The following is a 26,501-nucleotide window of genomic DNA, read 5'->3' as shown; positions in this document are numbered from 1 at the left end:
AATTAATACTCAAATTTTGGAAACAGACAACAGTCCCTACAGTGAAGATGTGGATTACTGATATGTCCGAGACGCTACATTTGGAAAACATTAGTCTTGGCGGAAAAAGCAGATCAATTTCTTAAGACATGGTTCCCTTTTACTGAATTTCTGCAACAACAGAATGGTTAAACACAAACTTAAATCTGATGCCTGCGATGTGTGAGGGGGGGGGTGGGTGGTGAGGGGGGGGTGAGGGGGGGGTGAGGGGGGGGGGGGGTGCGGGGGGGGGGAGGTATATCTCCATCTTCTCTTTTCTTATTTCTTTTCTTTTCTCTTGCACTTCTATGGTAGCTTAGGGGTCTTTTTCTTGCTTTATTCTTTTTTTTAAAATTTAGGTTCTAACGTTAAAAATGAAGCTGTACAATAATTGTATAATTGTTATGTCGATCGCTTTATCCCTGTACAATCACTTCTAATAAAATAAATTCAAGAAAAAAGAAATCAAAAGTAACAGTTAATGTAAAAAAAAATTGAATTGGTTTATGTTTATTAACACTTCACTGGATTATAAGATTCCATACTTAGCTAAATCACAAATTAAAAATTGCTGCAAAACACATTGCACTGAAACATTTTCTTCAAACACACTGCACCAGGTTACATTTTTCACCTCAGACACACCTACATGGATTCTACTTAATTTAGATTAGTTTGAAATCCAATGGACCTAACCTTTCACTGTAGCTAATACAGCTTAATCCAGGCATTATTCAGATAAACCTTCTTTACACCCTTTCCAAACCTCCCCATCCTTCCTGTATTGGGGCGGAACTGCACGCAGTACTCCAAATGTGGCCGAATCAAAGTCCATTAAAACTGTATCCTGGCACCTTTACTCTTACATTCAATGCCCCGACCAATTAAGGCAAGCATACCATATGCCTTCTTTGCCGATCTATCTACTTGTAATGCCGCTTTCAGGAAGTTAAGGACTTGGACCCCAAGATATCTCTGTACATCAATTCTGTTAAGATGTTATGTTATTAATTATATATTTTTTCCTTACATTCAAACTCCCATAGTACAGCACCTCGCCCTTGTTCGGATTAAACTCCATCTATCCATTGTTTGTAATTGATCCATATCCCTGCTGCATACTGAGGTCCCACCAACTCCAGCCTAAATAGTGCCCTTTCACCACAACCCTCTGTCAGTAAGATAGTTCTGAATGCATACAACCGTCACTTTTAATTCTGCACATTTTGATCTACTAGATTAGCCCATCATGGAGGACTTTATCAAATGCCAGTCTGAGATCTATGTAGACCTCATCCACCACCCTAGCCTCATTGATTGCCTTTGTTTCCTCCTTAAAAAACCCAATCAAAGGAGGAAAAACATCTTCTGTCTACAGCTGGAATTCTGTTAAAGAAGATAGAATTTGATCAGTTGAATACAGAGACATGTAGATAGAAGATGAGGACCATGAATACCATCAATCCTTTCTCTAAGATAAGAAGCAATTAGAGTAAAGGCTTGGGAAATAGATGAGATACAGTCAAATATACTGTCCACGATGAAAGAGGGAGACTAGTTAAGGAAGACAATTTTTCAAAGGATATGGTGAATGCGCCTGTGTGGAATGTTTTGTATCAGAGCCAATATGGCCTCTGCTGATGCCATTTTTTATGATCTGTTCTCTTCATTTGAATTGTAGCATCATATATGCCTGTGTAAAAAAAAATGAAATGGGCATTAATGGAAGGCGGGATTTGAAATAGTCAATGAAAGTAATAGTTAGTTTTAATGCACTTTATCCACTAAAATAGTCAGGGAATTAAGATGTCTTTGTTCTTGTTCTATTAAAGTAGTCTAACCATAAAGAATGAACAATAGAAATTGAATAGATTATTGAGCTAATTTCCTAAGAACCAAAAGCCAATTTCAGATTAATTGATTTGATATAATTGAATACAATAATTTGTATAATTAAATACAAAAACTGTTAAAAAAATCCTCAAAGTGAATGCAGCCATAAAATTGAATTATTTGTCAAAAATAGTCATATGGTTATTTATGGTCTGGTGACTTTCTATTATCCATGAGTGTCATGAAATAAGCTTTGTACTATTAAATTAATCATTATCCATTTATATTTATCTGTGAAATATTGTTTATTTAATCCATAGCTTCATTACACCGTTTAATGAAATGTTGATAAACATTCTGCAAAAGCAGTGTAACTTTGATGGTGGAATAATAATTCTAAATGGTAGTATTGTTTAGTTCAGAGATACAGTGTAGCCCCTCGGCCCACTGAGTCCACGCTGGCCAGTGATCCCTGCACACTAACACTATCCCACACACACTAGGGACAATTAACAATTTCACCAAAGCCAATTAACTTACAAACCTGTACATTTTTGGAAACTTTCATTCTTAAATAACATCCAGGTTATGTAGCCTGATGAAGCAAAATAACTTAACTTCCCTGACATGTCGTTTTGGACCATGGGAAGAGAACCAGAACTTAGTATGGACTTTGGATGACCTGTGACACAATAGTGACACGGGTTTCTGCACACACCCTCCTTGCCCCAGAACAAGCCAAGCCGCAATTAACTTTGTGGCTTCCTGAGGCACGCAAACCCACATTGTGGTTTAATCCTCTCTCCATTTGGCTGTAAGTTCAGGAATCTCACTTTGAATATTCATATTCTTAAGGGGTCTCCATAGAAATCTGAGGCAGATGCATGCCATCTTTTACATTAGAATGCACATATTCCTCTTTTCAAGATTTCAAAATTAATAATTGTTAGTACAGAAAACAGTGTGGATGGCTAAATTTAATTAGGATAACTTCATCGCATAACGGGTACTCATCGACACAAAAACAAAACATATTCAACGGGTCATGCAGCATCTATAGAGAGAGAAAAACAAGATTTTTGGTTCTGTTTGATGACATTCCATCAGAACTGAAAAGAGCACAAGATTGAAAATAAAAAAGTAAGAGTGAGGAGAGGAGGAAGGAAGACAGAACAAAATGGAGTGGTCTCAGATTGGATGAAAGCCCACTGTTCTCAACTCACTTTAAATACAGTTGTCACTAATGTTCTTGCTAACTACACGGTGACAGTTGTACTGGAAATAAATGAGTATTTACAGTGCCACCTCCAGACATAAATAATACAGCATTTTGAAATAGAATATTATAAATTGCTTGTAAATTTTAAAGTACAATAAATATTATAAAAGTTGCACAAATTGTATTAAATTGATGCTTTGAGATTAAGAAATTAATCTTTTAACTCAACACCTCAATCTTCTTTTTGGTGATACAATCTTGAAGTTAAACTATGGCCAAATTTAAATTATCCAACTGAAAATTGACTTAGTCTTGTTCCTCTGTATTGATCATCGTATGTAAAGATTTGTAGTGTAATCTTTAAATTCTGAACAATACAACAAATACTAAGCTTGATTATATTGTGTTTTTAAATTACAAAAAAAGATTGCACTGTCTAAATCTGTAAGGTTCTTTTGATATATTTCTGCCCTAATTAAGTATTTGTTGAATTAAAATAGATTCCCCAAGTAAATACATATTTTCTCCACGACTAAATCTATGTTTTATAGGTTAGTTAATAAAAATAATAGCTTATTGTTCCTCAAAAATATCGGATGATAAATTGTGGAATGTCATTTTGTTTTATCTATTTCCTTCTTCCTTAATGTTTCTTCATACAATATATATGTTAACTGAACTATCGATCAGATTTTGTAAGATAAACTAAGAACTGAATTAGACAATTCCAGCAATGCCTCCATCTCACCATTTCCCGCAGTTTGCAACTGACCTCCCCTGCTGTCTGCATGGAGTTTGCACATTCCCCCTGTGATTGTATGGGTTTCCTTCGGATGGGCTAGTTTCTTGCACATCACAGAGATAAGGTGATTATTAGGTTCATTTTCCATAATGTCGGTTGCAGGTTGGGGACATGTGATATTAACGGGCATTTGCGAGAAAAAATAGGTTGCAAGAAATTAGTGCGGGCATGGGATTGATCGGTTAGCTTTGAGAGCCAGCAGAGACTTGATGGGCCAAATACTCTCCTGTATAATATGGAAATATGAAATGTGACGGATGTGCTGTGGTGGATGTTTATGTTAAGTTTTATTTTATGTGGTTGTGCGTCTTACTGCTTTTCACTTGGTGTGGCCGTTTGGGAACTCGAATTTCACTGTACCTTATGGTACATGTGACAATAAACACATCTTGAATGAGGCCAGAAATCTAAATTTTCCCATGGGGAGTAATGTATAAAACTTGGCTCAGCAACTTGTTAACATGTTGTAAAGACACTATACTGCCCCTTTTTCACAAATCTGCAAAAGCAAACATTGAGGTTATCTCATTGAATTTCTACCAACCTAAATTTGCTATCATCTGTTGAGCTACAAAGTTTTGGATTCAACTCCCAGCACAAGTGTGAGGACATAAGTTAAGTTGTCCAAATGTCTTTTAGAAGTGTCTGTACGGAGATTGTATGCTCTCCCCGTGACCGTGTGGGTTTTCTCAGAGGTCTTCGGTTTGACATACAGGTTTGTAGGTTAATTGGCTTAGTTTAAGTGTAAAATTTCCATAATGTGTGTATGTGCGGGGATCGCTGGTTGGTGCTGACTCAGTGGGTCGAAGGGCCTGTTTCCGCACTGTATCTCTAAACTAAACTAAAAGTCATAATGTATTTGCTTCTATAGCTTCCTCTGGCAGCTCATTCCAGACACAGACTATCTTCTGAGTTTCCTGTGAGGTCTTCTTTAAATCTCTCCTCTCACCTTAAACCTGTGCTCTCTAGGTTTAGAATCCTCTACCCTGGGGAAATAAGATGTGACCATTCATTTTATCAATGTCCCTCCTTATCTTGTACACCTCAAGAAGGTCAATCTCAATCAGTCTTCTGTGTTATAAGAAAAAAGTCCCAGCCTATCTAGCATTTTCAAATAACTCAAGCGCACAAGTTCAAGTAACATCCTGGTGAATCTTTTTAGCACCCTTTTCAACTTAATGACATCGTTCTTATAGTTGGGTGACCAGAACTGCACACATTTCTGCAAGTATGCTGTCACCAATGACTTGTGCAGCTGCATCATAATGTTCCAATGTTTGTTCTCAATACCCTTTTCAATGAAGACAAAGATCTTCTTTGCCACACAGTTCACCTGATTTGCCACTTTAAGAAATCCTGCATCTGTAGTCCGAGATTTATCTGTTCTGCAACCGTGCTATTCCATTTACTGTGCAAGTCCTGCCCTCATTTGACATACCCAAATTGCAACACCTCCCACTTGTCAGGATTAAATTTCATTTGGTATTCCTTGACCCACCCTACCAAATGATCTAGATATTATAAGCTCTTCTTTGATTCTAGATTTGCCCACCTCACAGGACTTTGTCAAAGGCCTTGTTAAAGCCCATGTACATAATGTGGATGGTACACAAAAATGCTGGAGAAACTCAGCGGGTGCAGCAGCATCTATAGAGCGAAGGAAATAGGCAATGTTTTGGGCCGAAACCCTTCTTAATGTGGATACAAGGAACTACAGAAGCTGGTTTACAGGAAAAAAAGACGCAAACAGCTGGAGTAATTCAGTGGGTCGGGCTGCATCTCTAGAGAACATGGAAGGTGACTTTTCAATGACATGCATAGGTGACCATGCTGAAGAAGGGTCCTGACCCGACAAATCACCTATCCATGTTCTCCAGAGATACTACTTGACCTGCTGATTTACTCTGGCGCTTTGTGTCCATATGGATCAGATCCATTGCCCTGCCTTTATCTATCCTGTTAGTGATCTGTTTAACAAAAAACTCTACCAGATTGATGAGACATGATTTCCCACACACGAAGCCGTGCTAACACTAACCAGTTCATGTCTATCCAACTGTTGGTATATCCTGTCTCTAAGAATGCCCTCTAACAACTTTTCCACCACTGATGTTATGCTCACTGGCCTGTAATTCCCTGTCCTATCCTTGCTGCCCTTCTGAAATAATGGTACAACATTAACCACCCTCCAGTATTCTGGAGCGAAAGAAGATTCCAATATCTCTGCAAAAAGCCTCCGCAGTTTCCTCCCTAACTTCCCACAAGGTCCAGGATGCATGCTAACGTGCTGGCATTTATTGACCTTAATGCGCTTGATATCGCCAATACCTCCTCCTTTGGAAGTCGTCGATGATCTAAGGCATCATAACTCCTATGCCTCATTCCTTAGTTTCCTCGACCTTCTCCTCAGTAAAATTGGATGAGAAATATTCATTTAATATCACTCCCCGTCTCTTGTTGTCCACACAAAGATGGCCATGCTGATCTTTCAGGGAACCTATTCTTTCTCTTACCACCCTTTACTGTGGCCTCTGTTTACTCTTAATATACCTATAAAAACTTCGTTTTTCTTTTCTCTGAGGTGGCTTGACCTGCTGGATATCTCCAGCACTTTCTATTTTCATTTCCACTGCAAGAAAATTGTTTTATCTATGCTTCTTTTGTATTTATCTATGCTTTATTTATTTGCTTTTCAGAGAAAATGGCACTGTGCAAGTTGTCGACCATATAATCTATGGATCCTATGGATCAGGCAGCAACTGTGGTGGCAATAGACTAACAACATTTTGGGTCCCTTCTTCAGTCTCGAGATGTCTTCAGTCTGAAGAAGAGTCCAGACACAAAATTTGTCGATTCCCTCCCCAGATGCTGCTTGACCTGCTGTTTCTCCAGCACTTTGTTTTTGCTGCTGACTGTCATATTTCTGCAGTTTTATTAAGATTGTGCTATAATATTTCATACCAGTCTCTCTTGTGACAGAAATGAAGTCTGTGCAAAACGTTATTGAACATTATCATCTTGGTTCCAGTCATATTAAATTAGAAAGATAGCAATATCTTTGTCTTCACCATTTGGATTGTAATCTGGCAGATTTCAAGGAAATAAAATCAGATAGATTCCCAATTTCATGCCAGTAAAGTCAAAAATGTTTTGTGTTCCTCATAGCATGAAGCTTATTCTCTACAGAGGACAATATGTTTTTTTTATTGTTAACATTCGCCAAGCATTATGAAAAAAAATCATAATCCGCCTGGCTGGAATCAGCAGTCTAAAGAAGGGACCAGACCCGAAATGTCATCTGTCCATTCCCTTCAGAGATGCTGCCTGACCTCCATCAGTTTTTTTTTGCAGGCAATAATACCAGATCTATGGTGAATGCGTACAAAAATTAACTTTACATATTTAAGAGTGCTTCATTATGTTCCAATCTAAACCACTTTGCATTCTGAATGCACACAGAGGGAGACAGGCTTATTTATCCTGTTATCCTGATATTGTTCATGTTTTTCTACAACAGCATTAATTGTAAGACTCTAAGAATGAAAGAATTTCATCCTTGGTCTCAGGGTAACATTTCATCACTTTAAGAGCCTCGTTTATTTTGTTCTCCAGGCTACTTCTAAGGGCTGTCAAATGAAACACATGTAGCATTTGTGGACCAAAATTATTTAAATCAGGAGAGAATGAGCATAAAGATTTTGTAAGGGTTTACTGAAATGTACAGCTGCTCCAACTTACTTTTATTGTGTTCATATAACAACCACAAAATGTTTGTGTGTACTAAGACTTTGCTTTGGCTCATATTTTACTGTGTGAAAATAAAACTAATACAGGTAAATAAAAGGAATTCAAGCACAAAGAATATTGAAAGCAGCTGATTTAGATGCAGCTCAACAAAGTTCCACATGAAGCCCTTGAAGACAATCAGTAAGAATTGAAATGAAAGTGAATGTGCCATATAACTTCAGGATGCTTGCAAAATTGATGTCCGAGGGGCTGGGCATTGCTGGCACGTCTAGCATTTGCTTCCCAGAAGTTTAATTGAAGGTACTTGATGGTGCTGTTACTTTGGGAATTCAGGAATTTTGATCCAGTTATTATGTGGAAGGGTTTATATATACAAATATATAGATGTGTGTGTGTGAGAGAGAGAGAGAGAGAGAGAGAGAGAGAGAGAGAGAGAGAGAGAGAGAGAGAGAGAGAGAGAGAGAGAGAGAGAGAGAGAGAGAGAGAGAGAGAGAGAGATAGATAGAGATATATGGTGTGTCCTTGTGGTTGCTGCTTTGTCTTTCTGTGTAATGTAAGTCGTGAATGAAAGAGGTTGGGTTCATTATTGTGAGTTGCTGGAATGCACTTGGTAAGTATCCCAGCTAAAATGAACGGGTGCTGAAATGAGTGAATAAATAGGGTGCTGATAGGGTTCCAATCAACCAGACTTACTTATATAGAATATTGCCATGCTACTTGAGTGCTGTTAGCAAAGTACTGATCCTGGCAAGCGAAGATCTCCTGATTTTATAGAATAGCCGTGTTTTTATAGAATAGCTGTGGAAAGAGAGGTCAATGACTTGGTGTAGAACATCAAATCTCTAACCTGCGTTCATTGCCTCCGTGTTTTGACAGTATTCCTGTCAAATTTCTGGCCAATTACAATACCTAGGATGTCAGTAGCAGGAGATTTGATAATGAGAAGTGAGGTGATTCGTGTCTCTCTTGTAGAAGATGCAGATATTCTCATATTGTGTACTTGAATCAAACTCGCCATGATTTGGTCTACTAGTCATCCTGGCCCCTGTACTCTGCCGCAGCAATTCTTCAGGACCTTTACTATAGCCCAACATTTTAGACTTACATCATTAGTTGCCAAGCCGCTGAGGATGTCCTCCAGTGGCATGGGCTTGGAAGTTGGGAAAAAGATCTTGTGTTGAATGTTCTAAAGTAGCATTGTGAGATTTGCTCATATGTTCATAAGTTCTAGGAGCAGAATTAGGCCATTCGGCCCATCAAGTCTACTCCGCCATTAAATCATGGCTGATCTACCTTTCTCTCTCAACCCTATGCGGCGCCACTAGGGGAGCCGTATTGAAGGCAGCCTCTGCCTACAGTCTGTTTGTTTTTCAATCTTTAAAAAAAATTTTAGTCAGTTTTAAAGTTTGTTTTGGGGGATCTTTAACTTTTCTATGTGGGGGAGGGGGGTAGGGTAAGATGGAAACTGTTTCCCAGTCGCTTCCTGGTGAGGACGTGACTATTCTCCGAGTCTCGTCCTCGCCCCCTCCTCGCAGCCTACCACCTGGATAGGAGCAGCCTTTCCTGCCGGGGACCAGACCACAGCTTCAACAGTGGCGGCGCAGTGCTGGATTCACTGCGGAGCGGGCGATGCCTTACCTGGATCGCCGTTTGGAGCTCCGGAGCGTTGGGCCACTGCTCCAATATCGCAGAGCTGTGGATTGGAGAGCTTCCAGCACGGGCGGCGCTGACTTCAACATCGCGGAGTCCTAGGGCCCTTTGCCGAGGGCCTCCAGAGTTGCATCTCCGCCCGGCGCGGCCTGCGGATTTCGGGAGCTGCGGACTCCGGTAGGAGGTGCCCGACTTGGATGTCCAAGCCGCTGAGGAGGTCCTCCAGTCCCGACGTCGGACTTCCATCACCCCAGCGAGCGGGCCTGAACATCGGGCCGCCCGTAGTGGCGACAGCGGGGGGTTTGGGAGCCCCCCCGACCACGGGAGGGCAACAGAGGAGGATGACTGAATTTTTGGAGCCTTCTCTCTTTTTTCATCTTTCACGGCAAGAGGGCCCTGAAAATCATCGGACTGGCTGCAAGGCCACAAATGGGCCCCGACCTCGGGTGTTTCAGAGGAGGAGGACTTAACTTTCTGGTGCCTTTCCCCACAGTGGAAATTTTTGATTCTGCTGTGGGGGGACGTTTGTGTTGAACTCTATAATGTGTTGTGTCCATTTTCTTTATTTTTTTGTTAACCTTTTTCTATGGTATGGAAACTTATTAGCTATTTTATGTAAAGCATTTTGGTGTCAATGCGAGTTGATTTAAAACGTGCTATATAAATAAAACTTACTTACTTACTTACTTCTCTCACAGTGGGAATTTGATCTCGCTGTGTGGGGATGTCTGTGTTAAACACTATCGTGTTCTGTGCTCTTTATTATTTGTATGACTGTATGGCGACCACACATTTCACTGAACCAATTGGTACATGTGACAAATAAATGTATCTTGTATCTTGTATTCTGCTGCATTCGCCCCATAACCCCTGACACCCTTACAAATCAAGAATCTGTCAATATCCGCAATGAGTTCCACTGAGCTGATGGACCCTTTTACGCACAGGTATTCTAAGTCTGCTGACATCTATCTCATTGTTGAGTGCATATCAAAAGCTATTGGGGACTCTTTAGGGGAGGGAAGATTAATGTCAGACATTCAATATTATGAGTGCTATTATGTGAGAGTAGAGAGGAAAAAAACATTTATTTTGGAAAAATTCCAGTGATCAGAAATCACAGATTTAAGGTAATTTTCAAAAGAACTAGAGGGAAAACGCAGAGATTTCTTCTGTTTATGCATCACATTATTATTCTGGAATGGATTGCTCAGATTATAGAGGATAAAATTCAATAGTTATATTCAAAATAGAATTGGACAAGAACTTGTAATATAAAAGGTTACACCAGTCTGCAGAAAGATAAGTGCAAATAACCAGATCACCCCTTCTATTGCCATCCTACATAATATTATGAACAAGATGTTCTATTTCATGTTCCAAGTGAACAGGATATTGATTTCATCTCAGTTTATCTATGATTTCATTAATTTTGAGTATGAAACTATATGTCTAATAGCATATATGCAAGGAAATTGGATAAATGGATAAAGTAGGCATGTATATAAGACTGTATTTGAGTTTGCAGGAGGTAATAGATCTCAGTAAGGTCATGAAATGCTTAAGTTACAGCCCATTTCATAGCACAGTGGCAGGGAACAAAAGGGAAATAATATAAAAAGCTGCAGAAGACTAATCAGCCCTTTGTACTTGCTTTGCCATTCAATAGGACCCAGCACTGGCCTCAGCACCATTTTACCACGCTCTTCTAAAACCCCTTGACTGACTCCTTTGTAGTTCAAATTCCTGTCAATATTGGTTTCTTATTGCCACGTGTGCCGACCTGCACCAAAAAACTTTGTTTGCGTGATATCCAGTCAAATTATACCATACACGAGAACAATCAAGCCATACACATGAACAACAGGAGAGAAATATAACCAGAGGGCAGAATACACTATCACAGCATTATAGCATTACAACTCATAGAAAGTGCAGCCGAAAAAAGTGCTGGGGCATCAATGAGGTAGGTTGAGAGGTTGGGACTACACTCTTAGCTTGTGAGAGTATTGTTCAGTGGGGGAAGAAACTGTTTCTGTATCTAGTGGTATGCATTTTCAAGCTTTCGTATCTTCTACCCGAAGGGAGAGGGGGAAGAGGGCATGGTCCAGATGTAAATGCTTTTTGAATATGTTGGCTGCTTTTCAGAGGCAGCGTGAAGTGTGGATGGAGTTGATGAGGAGAGCTGGGCAACATCCACAACTCTCTGCATTTTCTTGTAGCCTTGAGGAGAGGTGTTGCCAAACCAAACTGTGATGCATCCCGATAGGATGTTTTCTGTGGTGCATCTGTAGAGGTTGGTAAGGGTAATAGGGGACCTTGCTGGACATCATGAGTCTTCTGAAGTAGTATAGGTATTTGTGTGCTTTCGTGGTCTTAGCTTCACTGGCATCAGTCCAGGACATATTGTTGGTAAAATTAACACCTTGGAACTGGAAACTCTCACCACCTCCACTTTGGCACCATTAATGCTGATTGTATAGTAAGGTTCCTCAGATATGCAGAAAATGCACAAGATGTCATAACTGAGAGGCCTTTTTTCCTACTGTATCTCTTTAAGATTCAATGACACACTGTTTCAGGGAGAGCTTCAGGTTTCTTCCTCACATTCCTGGGGTAAATAAGGTCCTCCTGAATCCAGAGGTAACTTCCGTCATGCACTACAATTCCAATTTGTACATTGTCATTTGAACGTGGATTAGTATCATGCTTTGAGTGCAGCTTGTTTTCTTAGAATCTGGAAGTCAGCAGTATTGTTGCAGTTGCAATGTAGACACTTCTTGGCTTCCACCCCAAGCTCAGGAGGGGTCTTCATGTTAATATTATGACCATTATTCACTAGGACATGTCGCTTATAGGGATTGTTTTAATTTTGCTTCTTGTATGTATTAGCATCAGTATATTACAATTTCAATAAGCAGTCAAAAAGGAAGGACAAATGCAAAACATAATATATATATATATACGTATATATGAATGGTAATGCTATCTATATATATATATATATATATAGCATTTCCATTCAGTTAAAGAAGAACACATTCAGTTTTTAATTAAAAGGATAATAATTCAGTCCCATTGCAAGAGAAAGCCATTTTTCTGCTGTGTCACTGGTACTAATTTGGATCTAAATTAACTATTTAGACTTGCAAAGGCCATCGTAATGAAAATTTATTAAAACGGCAGAAACAGCAACTCAGACACCATGTGATAGCAAGCTCCAGCTTATTGTCATCAATGCTCCACTTTTTTAATGGGCTAGTGAATGAGAATCAAAGAAGGTGTGATTAGTATACAGTATAACAGGCTATACATGTTATAGAAAAGCACATCTACATTGCCAATAAAATCATTTCATATACTTTGCTCTGAGCAATAAGTTTGCACTGTTTGTTGCTTGGACAACAAATTAAACATAACAGAGCATTTGAGGGATGTTTTGTATACAGATGGGTGTAAAATGTTAATAATTTTTGTCCTTTTCTAGGAGTGACAACAGTACTTACAATGACAACTCTGAGTATCAGTGCTCGAAACTCTCTTCCTAAAGTTGCTTATGCCACTGCCATGGACTGGTTTATTGCAGTCTGCTATGCCTTTGTGTTTTCTGCACTAATAGAATTTGCCACAGTAAATTATTTTACGAAAAGAGGCTGGGCTTGGGATGGCAAAAGTGTTGTGAATGATAAGGTAAGGTTTCCTTTATCTACATTTAATAGAATCATAAGATGGAAATAATTAAAATAATATGTTCTGTATGATTACATAATATTCTCTCCTCCTAGGCGTAATGGATAAGTTCAGTGCCTTTTGCACCACAGAGCAATACAAGCCATGTTCACAATACTGAATTTGCTGACATGACCCTTAGGGGAACAGGACTATAATAATAATATTTGGCATCTTAGTACTGGAGATGAAAAGAAGACCTTGTATATTTGCTAAATCATGAATCTTGTCGAAAAACAGAACACATGGCCAGGTGACTGGTGTTTCAGTGAAATAGCATTTTGGGGATGGTGAACACAACTCCATAAGTGTTAAAGTTGTATTGAATAGGGGTAGGTCCGGACCTTGCGGGAAGGTATTGGAGTGAGGCAAGTTACAACGTTTTTAAACAGGAGCTCAAGAGAATATATTAGGGGCAGTTGTTATTGGGCAAGTCCATGTCTGACATATGGGAGTCTTTTAAAGGCCAGTTGATTGCAATTCAGGACTAGTAAATTCTGATATGGAAGAGGGATAAGGATGACAAAAGAAATTATAACTTTGGTCAACAAGAAAAAGGAAGTACATGCAAAGTTTAAAAGGGTGGAATCAGACAGGGCCTTTAAGGAATATAAAGTAAAAATGAAATAACTCAATTGGCATGGGCAAAACGGGTCACAAAATAGCTTTGGCAAGCAGACTTTAAAAAAACCCTAGTTTTTTAATAACCAAAAAACCTATGCATAACATTAAAAACAAAAGGTCAACCAGGAAGAAGGTAGAGCTGCTTAAGAATAAAGGGGGGAATTTCTGCTTGGCATCAGGGGATATAGGCCACATACTAAGAAAGTACTTTGCATCTGTATTTACCAAGTGAAAGGACTTGGAGGATAGTTTGGTTTATTTTATCGTTGCGTGTATCGAAGTACAGAGAAAAGCTTTTGTTGCATGCTAACCAATCTGCGGAAAGACCAGACGTGATGACAATCGAGCCATCCGCAGTGTACAGATACATGATAAAGGGAATAACGTTCAGTAAAGTCCAAATCAAGGGCCTTTAGAGATTATGAAGGAGGAGGTGTTGGGGCTCATGAAGATCATTAATGTGGATAAATCCCCAGGTTTTGAAGGAATCAATCCCAGATTATTAAGAGAAGCAAGCGAGGAGATTGCTGGAGCCTTGATAAAGATCTTTGCATCTTATCTACCTCCAGCCAAGGCCCTGGAGGATTGGAAAATAGCTAATGTTGTTCCTTTTTTAAAGACAATGAGATAATCCAGGGTATTTATAGGCATGTGAGCCTCATAACGGTGGTGAGGAGCTGATTGGAGAGGATTCTTAAGGTAGAATTTCCTCCCATTTGGAAGATAATTAACTCATTAGGGCCAGTCAGAATGGCTTTGTAGGCAGCAGGTCATGTCCAACCAACGTGATAATGTTTTTTGAGGAGGTGACAAAAGTGATCGATGAAGGTAGTGTGGTGGATGCTGTCTACATTTTGGTAAGGCATTTGATAATATCCCTCACAGTAGACTAATCCAGAAGATTAAGAAGCACAAGATTAACAGTGACTTGGTCATATGGATTCATAACTTGCTTACTGGCAGAAGAAAGGGTCATAGTGTAAGGATAATTTTCAGGCTGGAAGTTTATGACCAGTGGAGTTCCACAGGGATGGGTGCTGGGTTCTTTGTTGTATCACCAGATTAGCCTACGTAGAAACATGGATCTGCAGATGCTAGTTTTCAAAGAGGGTTGGAGTACACAGTGAGTATTTATTTATTTAGTGAATGCAAAGTCCTTTAGCCAAGCAGTTGCCTCTTGATCTGCTGTATGAAGGGTGACAAGTCCTCCTTTGAGTCTTTGTTGAGGGCATGCTTCAATGATGTGTTGCATTGTTTGCTGCTCTCCACAAGAACACCGTGGGGTTGGGCTGCTGCCCCATTTGTGAAGGCTGGCCAAGCAGGGGCCATGTCCAGTCCTGAATCTATTCAGCGTCGTCCACTGCTTCCTTGGGAGATTGGTGCCAGGGACCGGTAGGGTGGGGTCTGACACCAGATATTTATTTGGGACGTCCTTGGACTCCCATTCCTTTTTCCAAGCTGATTGGATGGTGAAATCAGCTGGTGGTGGGTTCTTCCAAATTGGTCGTTTAGATGGAAGTCGAGCAGTGGGTGGGTTGAAGATGTCCATGTGAATTGGCAGGTGAGGGGAGTTTTTGGTCTTTTGGAGCATCCTTTGAGTGAGGACTACTCGCCGGATGTGTGGAGGGGCTATGTTGGATAGGACAGGGAGCCAGGGGAGTGGTGTTGAGCGGATTGTTCCTGTGATGATCCTCATTGTTGAGTTCAATTGGGTGTCCATATGGTGTGTGTGGGATGACCTGGACCAAACAGGGGCACAATATTTGGCTGAAGAAAATGCAAGGGCTAGTGCTGAAATGCACAGTGTGGGGGCTGCTTCCCCCCACTTTGAGCCAGCAAGCTTACTGAGGAGATTGTTTCTGGACTTCACCTTAGCTGCTGTTTTTTTTAGATGTTCCTTGAAGGATAGGGTCCTGTCAAGGGTCACTCCGAGGTAGGTTGGAGTGGGGCCATACTTCAGTTTGGTCCTGCTCAGATAGATGTTTGGTTCTCTTGTGGCTTCTGCATTATGGAGGTGGAACACACTGGAGACCGTTTTTGCTGGGCTTGGTTTTAGGCGCCAGGTTTTGCAGTACTCGTCCAGTTTAGCAAGGTCTTCATTGAGCACCTGTTCCAATGTACCAAAATCTGGTGCTTGGAAGGCCAAACAGATGTCATCTGCATAGATGAATTTGCGGGATTTGGTGGTGGGTAGGTCATTTGTGTAAAGGTTGAACAAGGTTGGGGCTAAAACTGACCCTTGCGGGAGCCCATTCTTCTGCGTTCTCCATGCACTCTTGTTCTGTCCAAGGTGAACTCTGAACCTGCGGTTGGAGAGCAGAGAGTCAGACAGCATGTCTGGAGAACATAGATAGGTGACCTTTTGGGTTGAGACCCTTCTTCAGACTGATTGTGGTTGAGAATGGGGGAAATAAAGCAGGAAGAGAGGAGGGGCAGGACAAAGCCAGGTAAGCAATATGTGAATACAGGTGAGGGGGAGGTTTGATAGGCAGATGGTTGGACAAAAGCCAGAGATGAAAATACGTTAGGCTAGAGGAAAGAATGTAGGTGGAAGGGGAGGGGGAGAAGAGAAACAGGTGTGGGTCCAGGTTCGGTACAGGAACCAGATCAGCCTTAGTTGTGAAGTCTTATTATATCATGTCAGATGCCTGAACCAGAATACAATTGTGGCGATTGAGGACAGTCAGGGATGAAGGATTTTCCCCACTGTTACAATGGGAATTAATTAAGTTTCAAATGAATACATGTAAATTGACATCCTATTTTCTGTTCCAATCAGAAAATCATGCAGAGTGATAATTCACTGATACACAATTTGTGCTACTGCTTCGATCAATATCTCTTTAATATTTATAGAGTGATAAATATATTAAAAATACAGTGAATTGTATTTATGGATTTACAGTCCATTGAATGATGAAACCACACAACTCCTATCTGAGTTCTCAATTGTAAAGAAGACACAACAAACTTGATCAAAATACAAAAGTGCTGGAGGAACTATTAGGCAGCATCTGTGGAGGGAATGGACTGATGCCATTTCAGGTTGAGACTCTTCTTCAGACTGACAGAAATAGGGGGAAAACAAATTAAAAAAAAGAGAGATTGAGGCTGGACAAAGCTCAGCAAGTGATCAGCTCGCCCGTGCTCTGGAATAATAAACACCGTCAGACCCTGATGCTCATAGTAAAGACACAACTTTATTCCGCTAGCGGGGGTGGGAAAGTCACTGCAAGTATGGTCACATACTTGCCAGCTCCTCGCAGTCCCACTCAATTATTTTGTGCACAGGCAGTATATTTATACATGAGTAGTCACGGGTCCAGCTAACCACACAATTAACACATTTCTGCACTGGCTCTTATTGTCTAGAACAGACTTGTTTTTCTCCACGGCACTACTTGGTATCGGGCCTCTTCCCTTTTTAGTCACAACACCCTTTGCAGTTCTGCAAAACCACCTGTTATTCATTAGCTAGCAATTCTAAGTAAGTAAAGCAGGCTCACCACGTGCAACATACAATCTGTCACGTACACATTAACTCTTAAACTCCCATCCTCCTCTACACAAGTAAGCAGTAGTTTCTCAATTATAAAGTTATTTTACATGGCTTGTTATCGGAGACATATTTGAACTTTAATCACATGATTTTATTCCCTTTGTTTTCTTGCTCCTCCCCCAAAGTATGAAAAGACAAGGTTTATGTCACTATAGAGATGTTCTAAAAATATATATTACATTCAAAGTTTAGCATTCCTAAGAACGTGGAAATGTATTACTTTCCTCTGGTATCATTGCAGCCATTGATGTTAAAACTTTGTACATAAATGATAAAAAGTCTAGCAAGATTTTTGTCCATTGGTATAAAATGTCTGAGAGCAGATCAAGATTTCTATCTCTCCCATGTTACGCACTGTCCCCAGTTTTTTACCTTACACCCAACTTTCATGAACAGTCATTAATCTATCGATTCATACAGGGCACTTAAAATGGTATGATACTGCAGGTTGGAGATTGCAATATGCCGATATGTTCAGAAATAATCCCGCATAGGGGAACCACACAATCTTTATCTGATCCCGCAAGGGATCATTATGTTTGCTCCATGAGCTTAACACCAAATATATTCAAAGCATTACTCCTGGTCCTTGGGACATTGGTACTCTCTCACAAAGTGCAAACTTTGTATTGTATTGGGCCTCGCCAAGGTGAATTTTGTTGGTGCAATCAATGGTCCTCAAGGGCCTGTCCCACTTGGCCGTCATTTGCACCTCATTTACGCATCATATGTAAATTAGGTCAACGCGTCGTGATGCGCGATGTCGCTCGCAAATCACGTGTCAGCACAGCCGTCTGGTGCTTGTGACGTCATTAGAATACCATGCGGCGCGCGGCGATGCATGGTTACGGACGTTGACGCAAGGTGACGTAACCATGCGTCACCACGCGACACACGTAATACGTTGGGACGCCAGCATACGACCCCAATGCGTCAGCGTGTATACGCGATACGTCACGCAGGTGACGCGCGAAGATTTCGTTACACTACGAAATCCTGGAGCGTCGCGCGATACCGCGCGCCACCACATGCAATTCCACACCTCGCCATGCGCAATGCGTGCGTCACCCACTCGCACCCCACTCGTCATGACACGTTGACCTCTTTTATATATGACGCGTAAATTAGGCGAAAATTATGGCCAAGTGGGACAGGCCCTTTAGCCTGAACTGCTGTTTGAAGTAAGAATCTGGCAGTTACAGGATGGGAAATGCTGTTTCTCTGATATTTAATTAGACAATAGTGTGAGAATCACAGAAGTCAAGATCCCTTTCGCCTCCTTCGCCCACCCCTTAAAGTAGAGGGCCTTGCAAAACAACAAAAAGCTCATCCATCAACGCATCAAGAAACATGAACATTGACTTCTCCAATTTCCAGTAGCCCTAGTTGTCTCCTCCCTTTCTCTGCTCTCCCTCAGCCATCTGGCTCCTCCTCTTCCTTTCTCCCTTCCCCCCCCCCCCCCCTCACACACACACATCAGTCTGATGAAGGGTTTCGGGCCAAAACGTTGCCTATTTCCTTCGTTCCATAGATGTTGCCGCACCCGCTGAGTTTCTCCAGCACTTTTGTCTACCATCAAGAAACAGACCATGTTTCTATTCCACGGCTAACTTCCCGATACATTGCAACGCTCATGAAAGGAATAATCTTTCCTAAAGCGTCAGATCATACTCCCAAAGTCTGGTTGAGGCTAACATTTCATTGATGCGTATTCCTGCTTCAAAGTGCAGCGACAATGACAAGCATGTTCTGCATCCCAATTGGTGCCTCTGGTGGGTTCACTACTATATCCAAGTCATGTGCATAGCAGTGCATGGTTGAAATCCCCACATTGCGCTCCGAGCAACAGGATGTATGCAATCAATTTTGCAGTCTGATTCAACGGTCGAGTGCTTAAAATTATCTGGTGTACAATCCCTAGGCCTTTGTGTTAGAAATCAATAACATATAAGGGATGTTTCTATTATTTGTGGTTCAAGCACATGATTGATATTTTGTCCTCCATTTAAACATTCCTCATTTAGTGATGCTGACATCAGAATAAAACAGGCTCGAACTACCTGTATATGACTTCATCTTGATAACATTATACAAAAAGAATCAACACACAAGCTTTTTAAACAATGTTTCAAATGATTCATAATTTTAGCAGAATCTTCCACAGCAGCCCTTGGTGAACATGTAAATTCAGCGCCATCTGCTAATTCACAGTTGATTTTTTCTACTTGGACAAATAAGTAAAGACACTTAAAAAAAATTTGAATTTAATTATGAGTAATATACATGGAATACAAAATATTGTAATAATATTGTATTTTAATGCATGTTTGTATCTTAAGCAAGCTGTTTTCTGATGGGGTAAAGTGAAACTTTTTTGGGAATTGATTATATTCATAAATAATCTTAATGAGATCAGCCCAAACAGATAAGAATGACTATTTACAACTTCTGCTACATGATTGGTTATAACTCTGTAATTATATTATTTGCTTGAATCATAATAAGGTTTGAAACTATATTAGTGGAATTAGTAGAAACTTTATAGAAGTTCCACACCAAACTGACCCATATGGGTGCGTCTCAGAAAGACATGGCTGAGTAACTGTTTGATAAGCATACACTGGGTGAGCAGCAAAAACACCAAACCTCAGAAAAAAAGTGGCTAGCTTTTCACTTTCAGTGCCTTTCTCTAGATATATTGCAAATCATGAGTCATTTTAAATGTGGTATTAACTCGTTTGTGAGTTATGTGAATCTTGTGAAACTTTTTCAAACTTTGCAGCTGTTTTTATTAAAAGGGGGGGAAAAAACAAGCTGCTGAAAACTGTTGAGATTTGTGGCTAAATAAAAATTGGTAAAGTCCATTCAATTTATAAAAAATGTTTTTTTTAAAAAAAAGGGCAGCCCAGTGGTACCTTGGTAGAGTTGCTTCCTTACAATGCCAGAGACCCGAGTTCAATCCTGACCACGGGTGCTGTCTGTACGGAGTTCTACGTTCTTCCTGTGACCGCATGGGTTTTCTCTGGGTGTTCTGGTTTCCTCCCACATTCCTAAGACGTGCAGGTTTGTAGATTAATTCGCTTCTGTAATTTATCCCTAACATGCAGGATAAAATTAGTGTATGGGTGACCGCTGGCCAGCGTTGACTTGGTGGCCAAAAGGCCTGTTTCTACACTGTCTCTAAACTAAACTAAACCAAACACAACATTGGAACATCAAAGTGGGGAAAAACATCTTTAGTTGATGGTTCGACATCTGGTACAATTATATTTTCCTGTTAGCAAATGTACGTTGGTTCCATTAACTTAAGTTGATACTAAATATTTGGAGTTGAACAAAACCATACACTAATATTCTCTTCCCCTTTAGTGCAGGTAATCTAAGAAGAATTTCTGGCTCGTTACATCAGATGTTGCTTCGTAAATGCCTGAACAATCACTGTTCATCTCATTTATTCGATGTTTTCCAAATATAGTTTTTGATATGGAAATTGGGATAGAGTGATTAAAAACATGTTTTCGAACACTTTCCAATTTCCATCCGGGGTTCCACTAAAGTCCCACTGGAACCTAACACATGATTCATCATTTAACTTTTTGAAAGTGGATGGGTTAATGCAAAACTGATATTCATTGCATGTTGTGTTATTTATTGAACATCTTGGAGATGAAATTGAAATGTTTAATTAAATAATTGAACTATGTCTATATATGTGGAAAAATGTGAAGTATATTTCAATCTAGAATGTGTAATGCAGATTTAATTTCAAATTAAATCTCTGTATTATTGACCTAATACATTTCAAATTAATGATGCTTGTGAGTACAAATTGCAATATCTACTTGAAGATACAAAGTCGAAGAAAATAGCCAGCAATGATAGTCATATTCATCACACAAACTTTGTGAACTCTTAACACTGACACAGAAGTAGATTGGTAAGAGCCGATAGATAATCTACAGTATACTGCATTGTGTTGTGCACTCCAAGTTAAATTAAATAGTTATAACATTTCCAAAAATCAGTTCAAAATTTTGAGACCAGACTTGTGGTTTAGAAATGATTCTATAAGAGATTTAGAAAATATTTTGAAATAAATATATTTTTTTAAATCTCTAGATTTTATATTTGAGTCGGTGGGGGCGCTGCAAGCCGGCGCCCTGTCAGCAGCATGTCCGTTTTTTTCAACTTGTTTTTGTTTTTTTAGTAAGTTTTAAAGTATGTTTTTTGTGTTTCTATGTGTGTTTTGTGTGGGGGGTGGTGTGGGGGGGGGGCAAGGGGGAAACCGTTTTGGTCGCCTCCTCCATGGAGAGGCGACTTTTTCCAGGTCGCCTCCCCCGTGGCCTAACAACGAGGATCGGGCGGCCTTTCCCGGAGACGCGCCCGGGGATTCAGCGGCGGGCGCAGCAGGGACTCTCGGCGTGGAGCGGGCGAGCCCTCGCTGGGGCTCGCCGGAGGGGAGCGCTCCGTTTCGCTGGCCTGCGGCAGCCGACAGCCTGAGCTCCAGCTGGCGAGGCGTCTACAGCCCGGGATCCCTCGTGGAGGACCCGGGAGAAGAAGAAGTTTCCACCGCTGGCCCGCAGCCAACTTCTACCGCGGACCCGGCGTGGACTTACCATCGCCCCTGGAGGGGAGCTTCAACCGCCGGCCCTGCGGTCTGCGGTGCTTCTGGCTGCGGCGGGGACTTTAAATCTTCGACCACCGGCCTGCGGCCTACACCATCCTGAAGCCGCGGTCTCCGGTGGGGAAGAGCCGACTATGGACTGGCTCTGGACTCTGGTCCCGACCACGGGGGGAAATGGAGGAGGACTGGACAATTGTTGTGCCTTCCACCACAGTGATGAATGCTGTGGTGGATGTTTGTGTTAAATTTTTATTGTGTATTGTGTGTTCTTTCTCATTGTATCGCTGCTGACTTATTCATTTCACTTGCACTTTATGTGCAATGTGACGAATAAACCCGTATTGTATTGTATTAATGGATTTTGAAATGATTAACACAATTCATCTTTAGATATTTCTATCACTCAAATAATAGGATTATCCAGAAAAGCCATTCTTTTTTGTAAGGCACTTAATTTAGTTTAGAGATACAGCACGAAAACAGGCCCTTCGGCCCACCGAGTTCACGCCGACCAGCAATCCCTGCACACTAACACTATCCTACACACGAGGAACAATTTACAATTATGCCAAGCTAATTAGCCTACAAACCTGTACGTCTTTGAAGTAGCTCTGGGACAATACCCACGCAGGTCACAGGGAGAACAGCTGCCATGATCAGGATTGAACCGGGTCACTGGGTTGCTGAAGAACTGAAGTCACACTTCGGTCAGGTGTCCCTAATGGGCATTGATGAACCATAAGGGTCTTAAAAGAGCAAGGCAGGAGCCTAGTGGTCGCCATTACTGATGTTATCTGGATTCACTGGATGTTTTCAAGAGAGATTTAACTCTTCGGGCAAACGGAATCAAAGGATATGGGGAAAAAGCAGGATGGGGGTACTGATTTTAGATGGTCAGCAATGATCATATTAAATGGTGGTGCTGGCTCATAGGGCCGAATGGCCTACTCCTGCACCTACTTTCTATGTTTTTATCTCTTATTTAAAAATCCCAGATTCATTTAATCAACTAAATTTAAAATCCCAGCTGCTTTGATAGGATTTGAATTTGTGTCTAAACTTTAGAATTGCCAGTACTATAATCACAATACTACTAGCTCTTTGAAAGAGCTGTCAGGGGCAATATGAACCAAATAGCCCAATCCTGCACTGTATGGTTTGATGAGTTTCCATCAAATAATGATGAAATTAATGAATTACTTTCTCTTACTTTTGCAGAAGAAAAAAAAGGCTTCCGTCATGAAGAAAAATAATGCGTATGCAGTGGCAGTTGCCAATTATGCACCTAATATCACCAAGGACTCAGTATTGCCAACGATTGCGAAGAGTGCAACTGCAGAGCCAAAAGAGGCCAAACCAGAGACCAAGCCACAGGAGGCCAAGAAAACATTTAACAGCGTAAGCAAAATTGACAGAATGTCCAGGATAATGTTCCCAGTTTTATTTGGAACTTTCAATTTAGTGTACTGGGCTACATACTTAAACAGAGAACCAGTTATTAAAGAGATAAAGAATGATGCCCCAACATAATCATTGATGCAATTTAAGCGTGTGGAATTTCTAAAGGATGATGATGCCAAATACAACCGGTAATTGCTAATCTATGTACTTTGGTATGTCTTTGAATTAAACCTTTACTTTATCATGTTTCATTCAGAAAAGACCTGCAGAATCCATGCAACCCATGTGTCAATTTATAAAAACGATTCAAGCTGCAAACTCAATGAAGGAACAATTGACATAAGCTATTGGAACAGTAAATGGATTAGTTATAACAACAGACACAGAGGTCATTTTTAATATGATAGTCTGGACAGTAATCTGGCTGAGCAGACCACTCAACTATTGCAGAATCCACATGTTTTTCATTGTAATCAAAGGATTACAAATCAGAAGCTTTTACAATGGGTTGTCATCATTCTGCCAGGTTACTGTCCAGGTGAAAGATTGAAATCTGCTTCCTTAAAGTATGATGGGCAAAGCATGGGATTATGAATTCAAATGAGCCACAATGTTTACAAGGTTTTGCATTACAGATACAGTCAAAGGAGTTCATATGTTAGCACTTATTGGTTGAATTAAACAATTAGGTTACTACTCCTATGATTTTTAAAAATGTAATACCACATGTTATATGAAAGTGTTGATGGCTAAAAGTAGTATATAGTGATTTTTAATTTCCTGTGTCTAATACACAATTTACTTTGGTTCAAGTGCAAAACTTTAACTTGTAAAAAAAAGTTTATATATTGTGCAAGAAATACTTTACGTTTAAAGAAACGCAAACGCTAGGTTTCTCTAAAAAAAATCTTATAACACAACTTTAATGTTTACTTTATTGTATTTCTTCCACATTTGTTTTGTGTTGCCATTTTGGTTTTAATGTTGAATATGATGCATGTGATTTGGGGATTTGCATGATGATACCCGTGCCGAGGTCATAGAACAGATCCTGTGACTAACCCAACAATGGCATCATACAATGCACAGAAAAAATTGCCTCACTAACCACATTAACATCTCTGAAATCCATTTTACCTTCAGAACCAACTTTAACATTGCAGAACCTTGAGGGATACAATAAAGAAAAGTTAACCCAAAGCTGTGTTTGATAGATTTCCTTCCAAGATTTTGGTCCAAGTCAAGATTTTGTTAGATATTTTGTAAAGCAAAACATTAAAAAATCAGGGGATTGCAATTTAAGTAACACAATTATTTTCTCCTAGAATCATTTCTAAAATGTACTGCAATTTTGATAAGTTAACAACCTGCAAAATTGTGTGAACAATGAGTGCCATTTATTTTTTGTGTGTGTTTCTTTTATTAATCAACAAGTAGAAACATGACATTAAATTGTTGGCAGTTCTTGGTGTTTACATGTTGTCTTTATCGTAGAAATTGATTATTTTACAGATGATGAAAGATAAAAGGGCCAATTTTAACTTGGGTTTGGGAATTGGTAATGATGGGGCTGAAGCAGGTGATGTGCAGTCAAGTCAGAGGCATTCAGAGAGCACGGAAATAGAGTGTAGGTCCTTCGGCCCACAGGTACTTATCTATGCTGATTCATTTCCCAAGACCTTCCCTTAGCCTTTGGCATTATCAAATGTTTATCTAAATAAATGTGACTACTCAATTTCACGATTCATTTCTATTTGCTATTTCTCAACCCATCTTACTGAATTTAATTCTGTAGCCAAAGACAATTCTCCAGAACACCACCAACTATCTTCAATGTAATCTGCAAACTTACTTATCTTATCTCCTACAATCACATCCATATTGTAAATGCATATAATAAAGATCAAGGCTCCCAGAACCAATTCCTACAGTACCCCTTATGTCACAGACTTTTAATCACTAAAATAACCTTTAATCATCTCCTTCAACTTCCTATCTTAGCTTTTGAACCAGTCTCTCATGCAGAACCCTGCCAAAGACCGCACTGAAATCCATGTAGGCTACATCATTGCAATAGTCTCATTCACACACCTAGTCACCTCCTCAAACACCCACTCAGTTAATCAGACGGAATCTCCCATTTTCAAAATTGATCCTTGATCAATTACTGCTTCTCCCAGTGTATACTTGAGACACTCAGAGAAAGAATATTGATAGTAAACTCCGCGGCTTGTAATTGCCAGCCTTACTCCTGTTGCCCATCTTGAACAGAGGCACCACAATCACTGGCCACCAGTCATCCGGCACTTCTTCTGTGGCCTGAGGAAAATTTACAGTTTCCATCAGAGCTTCTCCATCTCCTCACCTGTAATGTGAGGCCTGGGAAACTTTAAATCCTGGACTTACTTTGTATTTCACAACAGGATACCAGCTCTCACTGCTGCTTGCAATAAATTGGCAAATTTCCCCAATCTTTTGCTGTGTGTCTACAGCAGACTCAGATCACCGGTAAAGCCACATGGTGCTTGTTAAATCCAGGAGGACCATTAACAGCAGAACGGTCGTTGTAACCTAATTTTCCACTGGGTTCCGATAACAGGATCCAGAGTTGCATTTTTAGAGATGCATGTTTTAGGTATGCAGCAGAGCACCAAATTAATATTTAACTATTGATGCTCCTCTGGTGCGGGAAAATCATTAAAATAATTTAGGAAGTTTTATTCTTAAGACCTCAAGTTAAATCTCATCTGCCCTTCGCGGAAAGTACAACTTAAATCTGTTGAGGATTTTGTTGGAGTGATTGACTCTCATTCTTTTAGATTTTTAGAATGTTATGTTAAGCGAAGAAAATTAAAACTTTGGACACAGATCAATAACAAAAATAAAGAAAATTATGTTTTTCTAGTATTTACTTAATTATAATGCATGCAAGTACAGGAAAAAAAGAACGTTAATAAGCAGAAATATGGAAAGTGGAAAAAAACATATCTCAATTATTATGGTGATGTCCTTTTATTTGTGTTCCCTCCTGGGATTGTTCCTTTGTGAAGGAAATGTTTTCATAGGCAATGTGGCATCATTATATCAAATTCCTTAGTTTATGGTGTAGGAAAAGTTCCATAACCTAATCCTAACAGACACACAGATGTTTACCAATATGATTTATATATGCCAAAGAAAAACCTTATCACAGATTCTATCTTATCTAATATTGAATGTGAATTGGCCGCACTGCTCCAATTAAGGATGTTATAGATTGCATGCTTACTAAGCAATAATGAATGAAAAGTATAAC

General features: G+C 40.0%; 1 protein-coding gene across 2 annotated transcripts in view; it reads left to right on the top strand.

The window, feature by feature from the left end:
- gabra2 (gamma-aminobutyric acid type A receptor subunit alpha2) overlaps positions 1 to 26,143 on the top strand; it is a 197,428-nt gene extending 171,285 nt beyond the window's left edge. For both annotated transcript variants that reach the window (XM_033028049.1, XM_033028039.1), the window contains exons 9-10: positions 12,757 to 12,959; positions 23,024 to 26,143. In XM_033028049.1, coding sequence (XP_032883940.1) covers positions 12,757 to 12,959; positions 23,024 to 23,335 — 515 coding nt within the window. In that variant the 3' untranslated portion in view covers positions 23,336 to 26,143. The remainder of the gene's footprint in view (positions 1 to 12,756; positions 12,960 to 23,023) is intronic.
- The last annotated feature ends 358 nt before the right edge of the window (positions 26,144 to 26,501 follow it).

The sequence above is a fragment of the Amblyraja radiata genome, chromosome 1 (assembly GCF_010909765.2).
Source record: "Amblyraja radiata isolate CabotCenter1 chromosome 1, sAmbRad1.1.pri, whole genome shotgun sequence".
Taxonomy (NCBI): Eukaryota; Metazoa; Chordata; class Chondrichthyes; order Rajiformes; family Rajidae; genus Amblyraja; species Amblyraja radiata.
The sequence above is the reverse complement of the archived record's forward strand: the minus strand, read 5'-3'. Positions and strand labels throughout refer to the sequence as shown.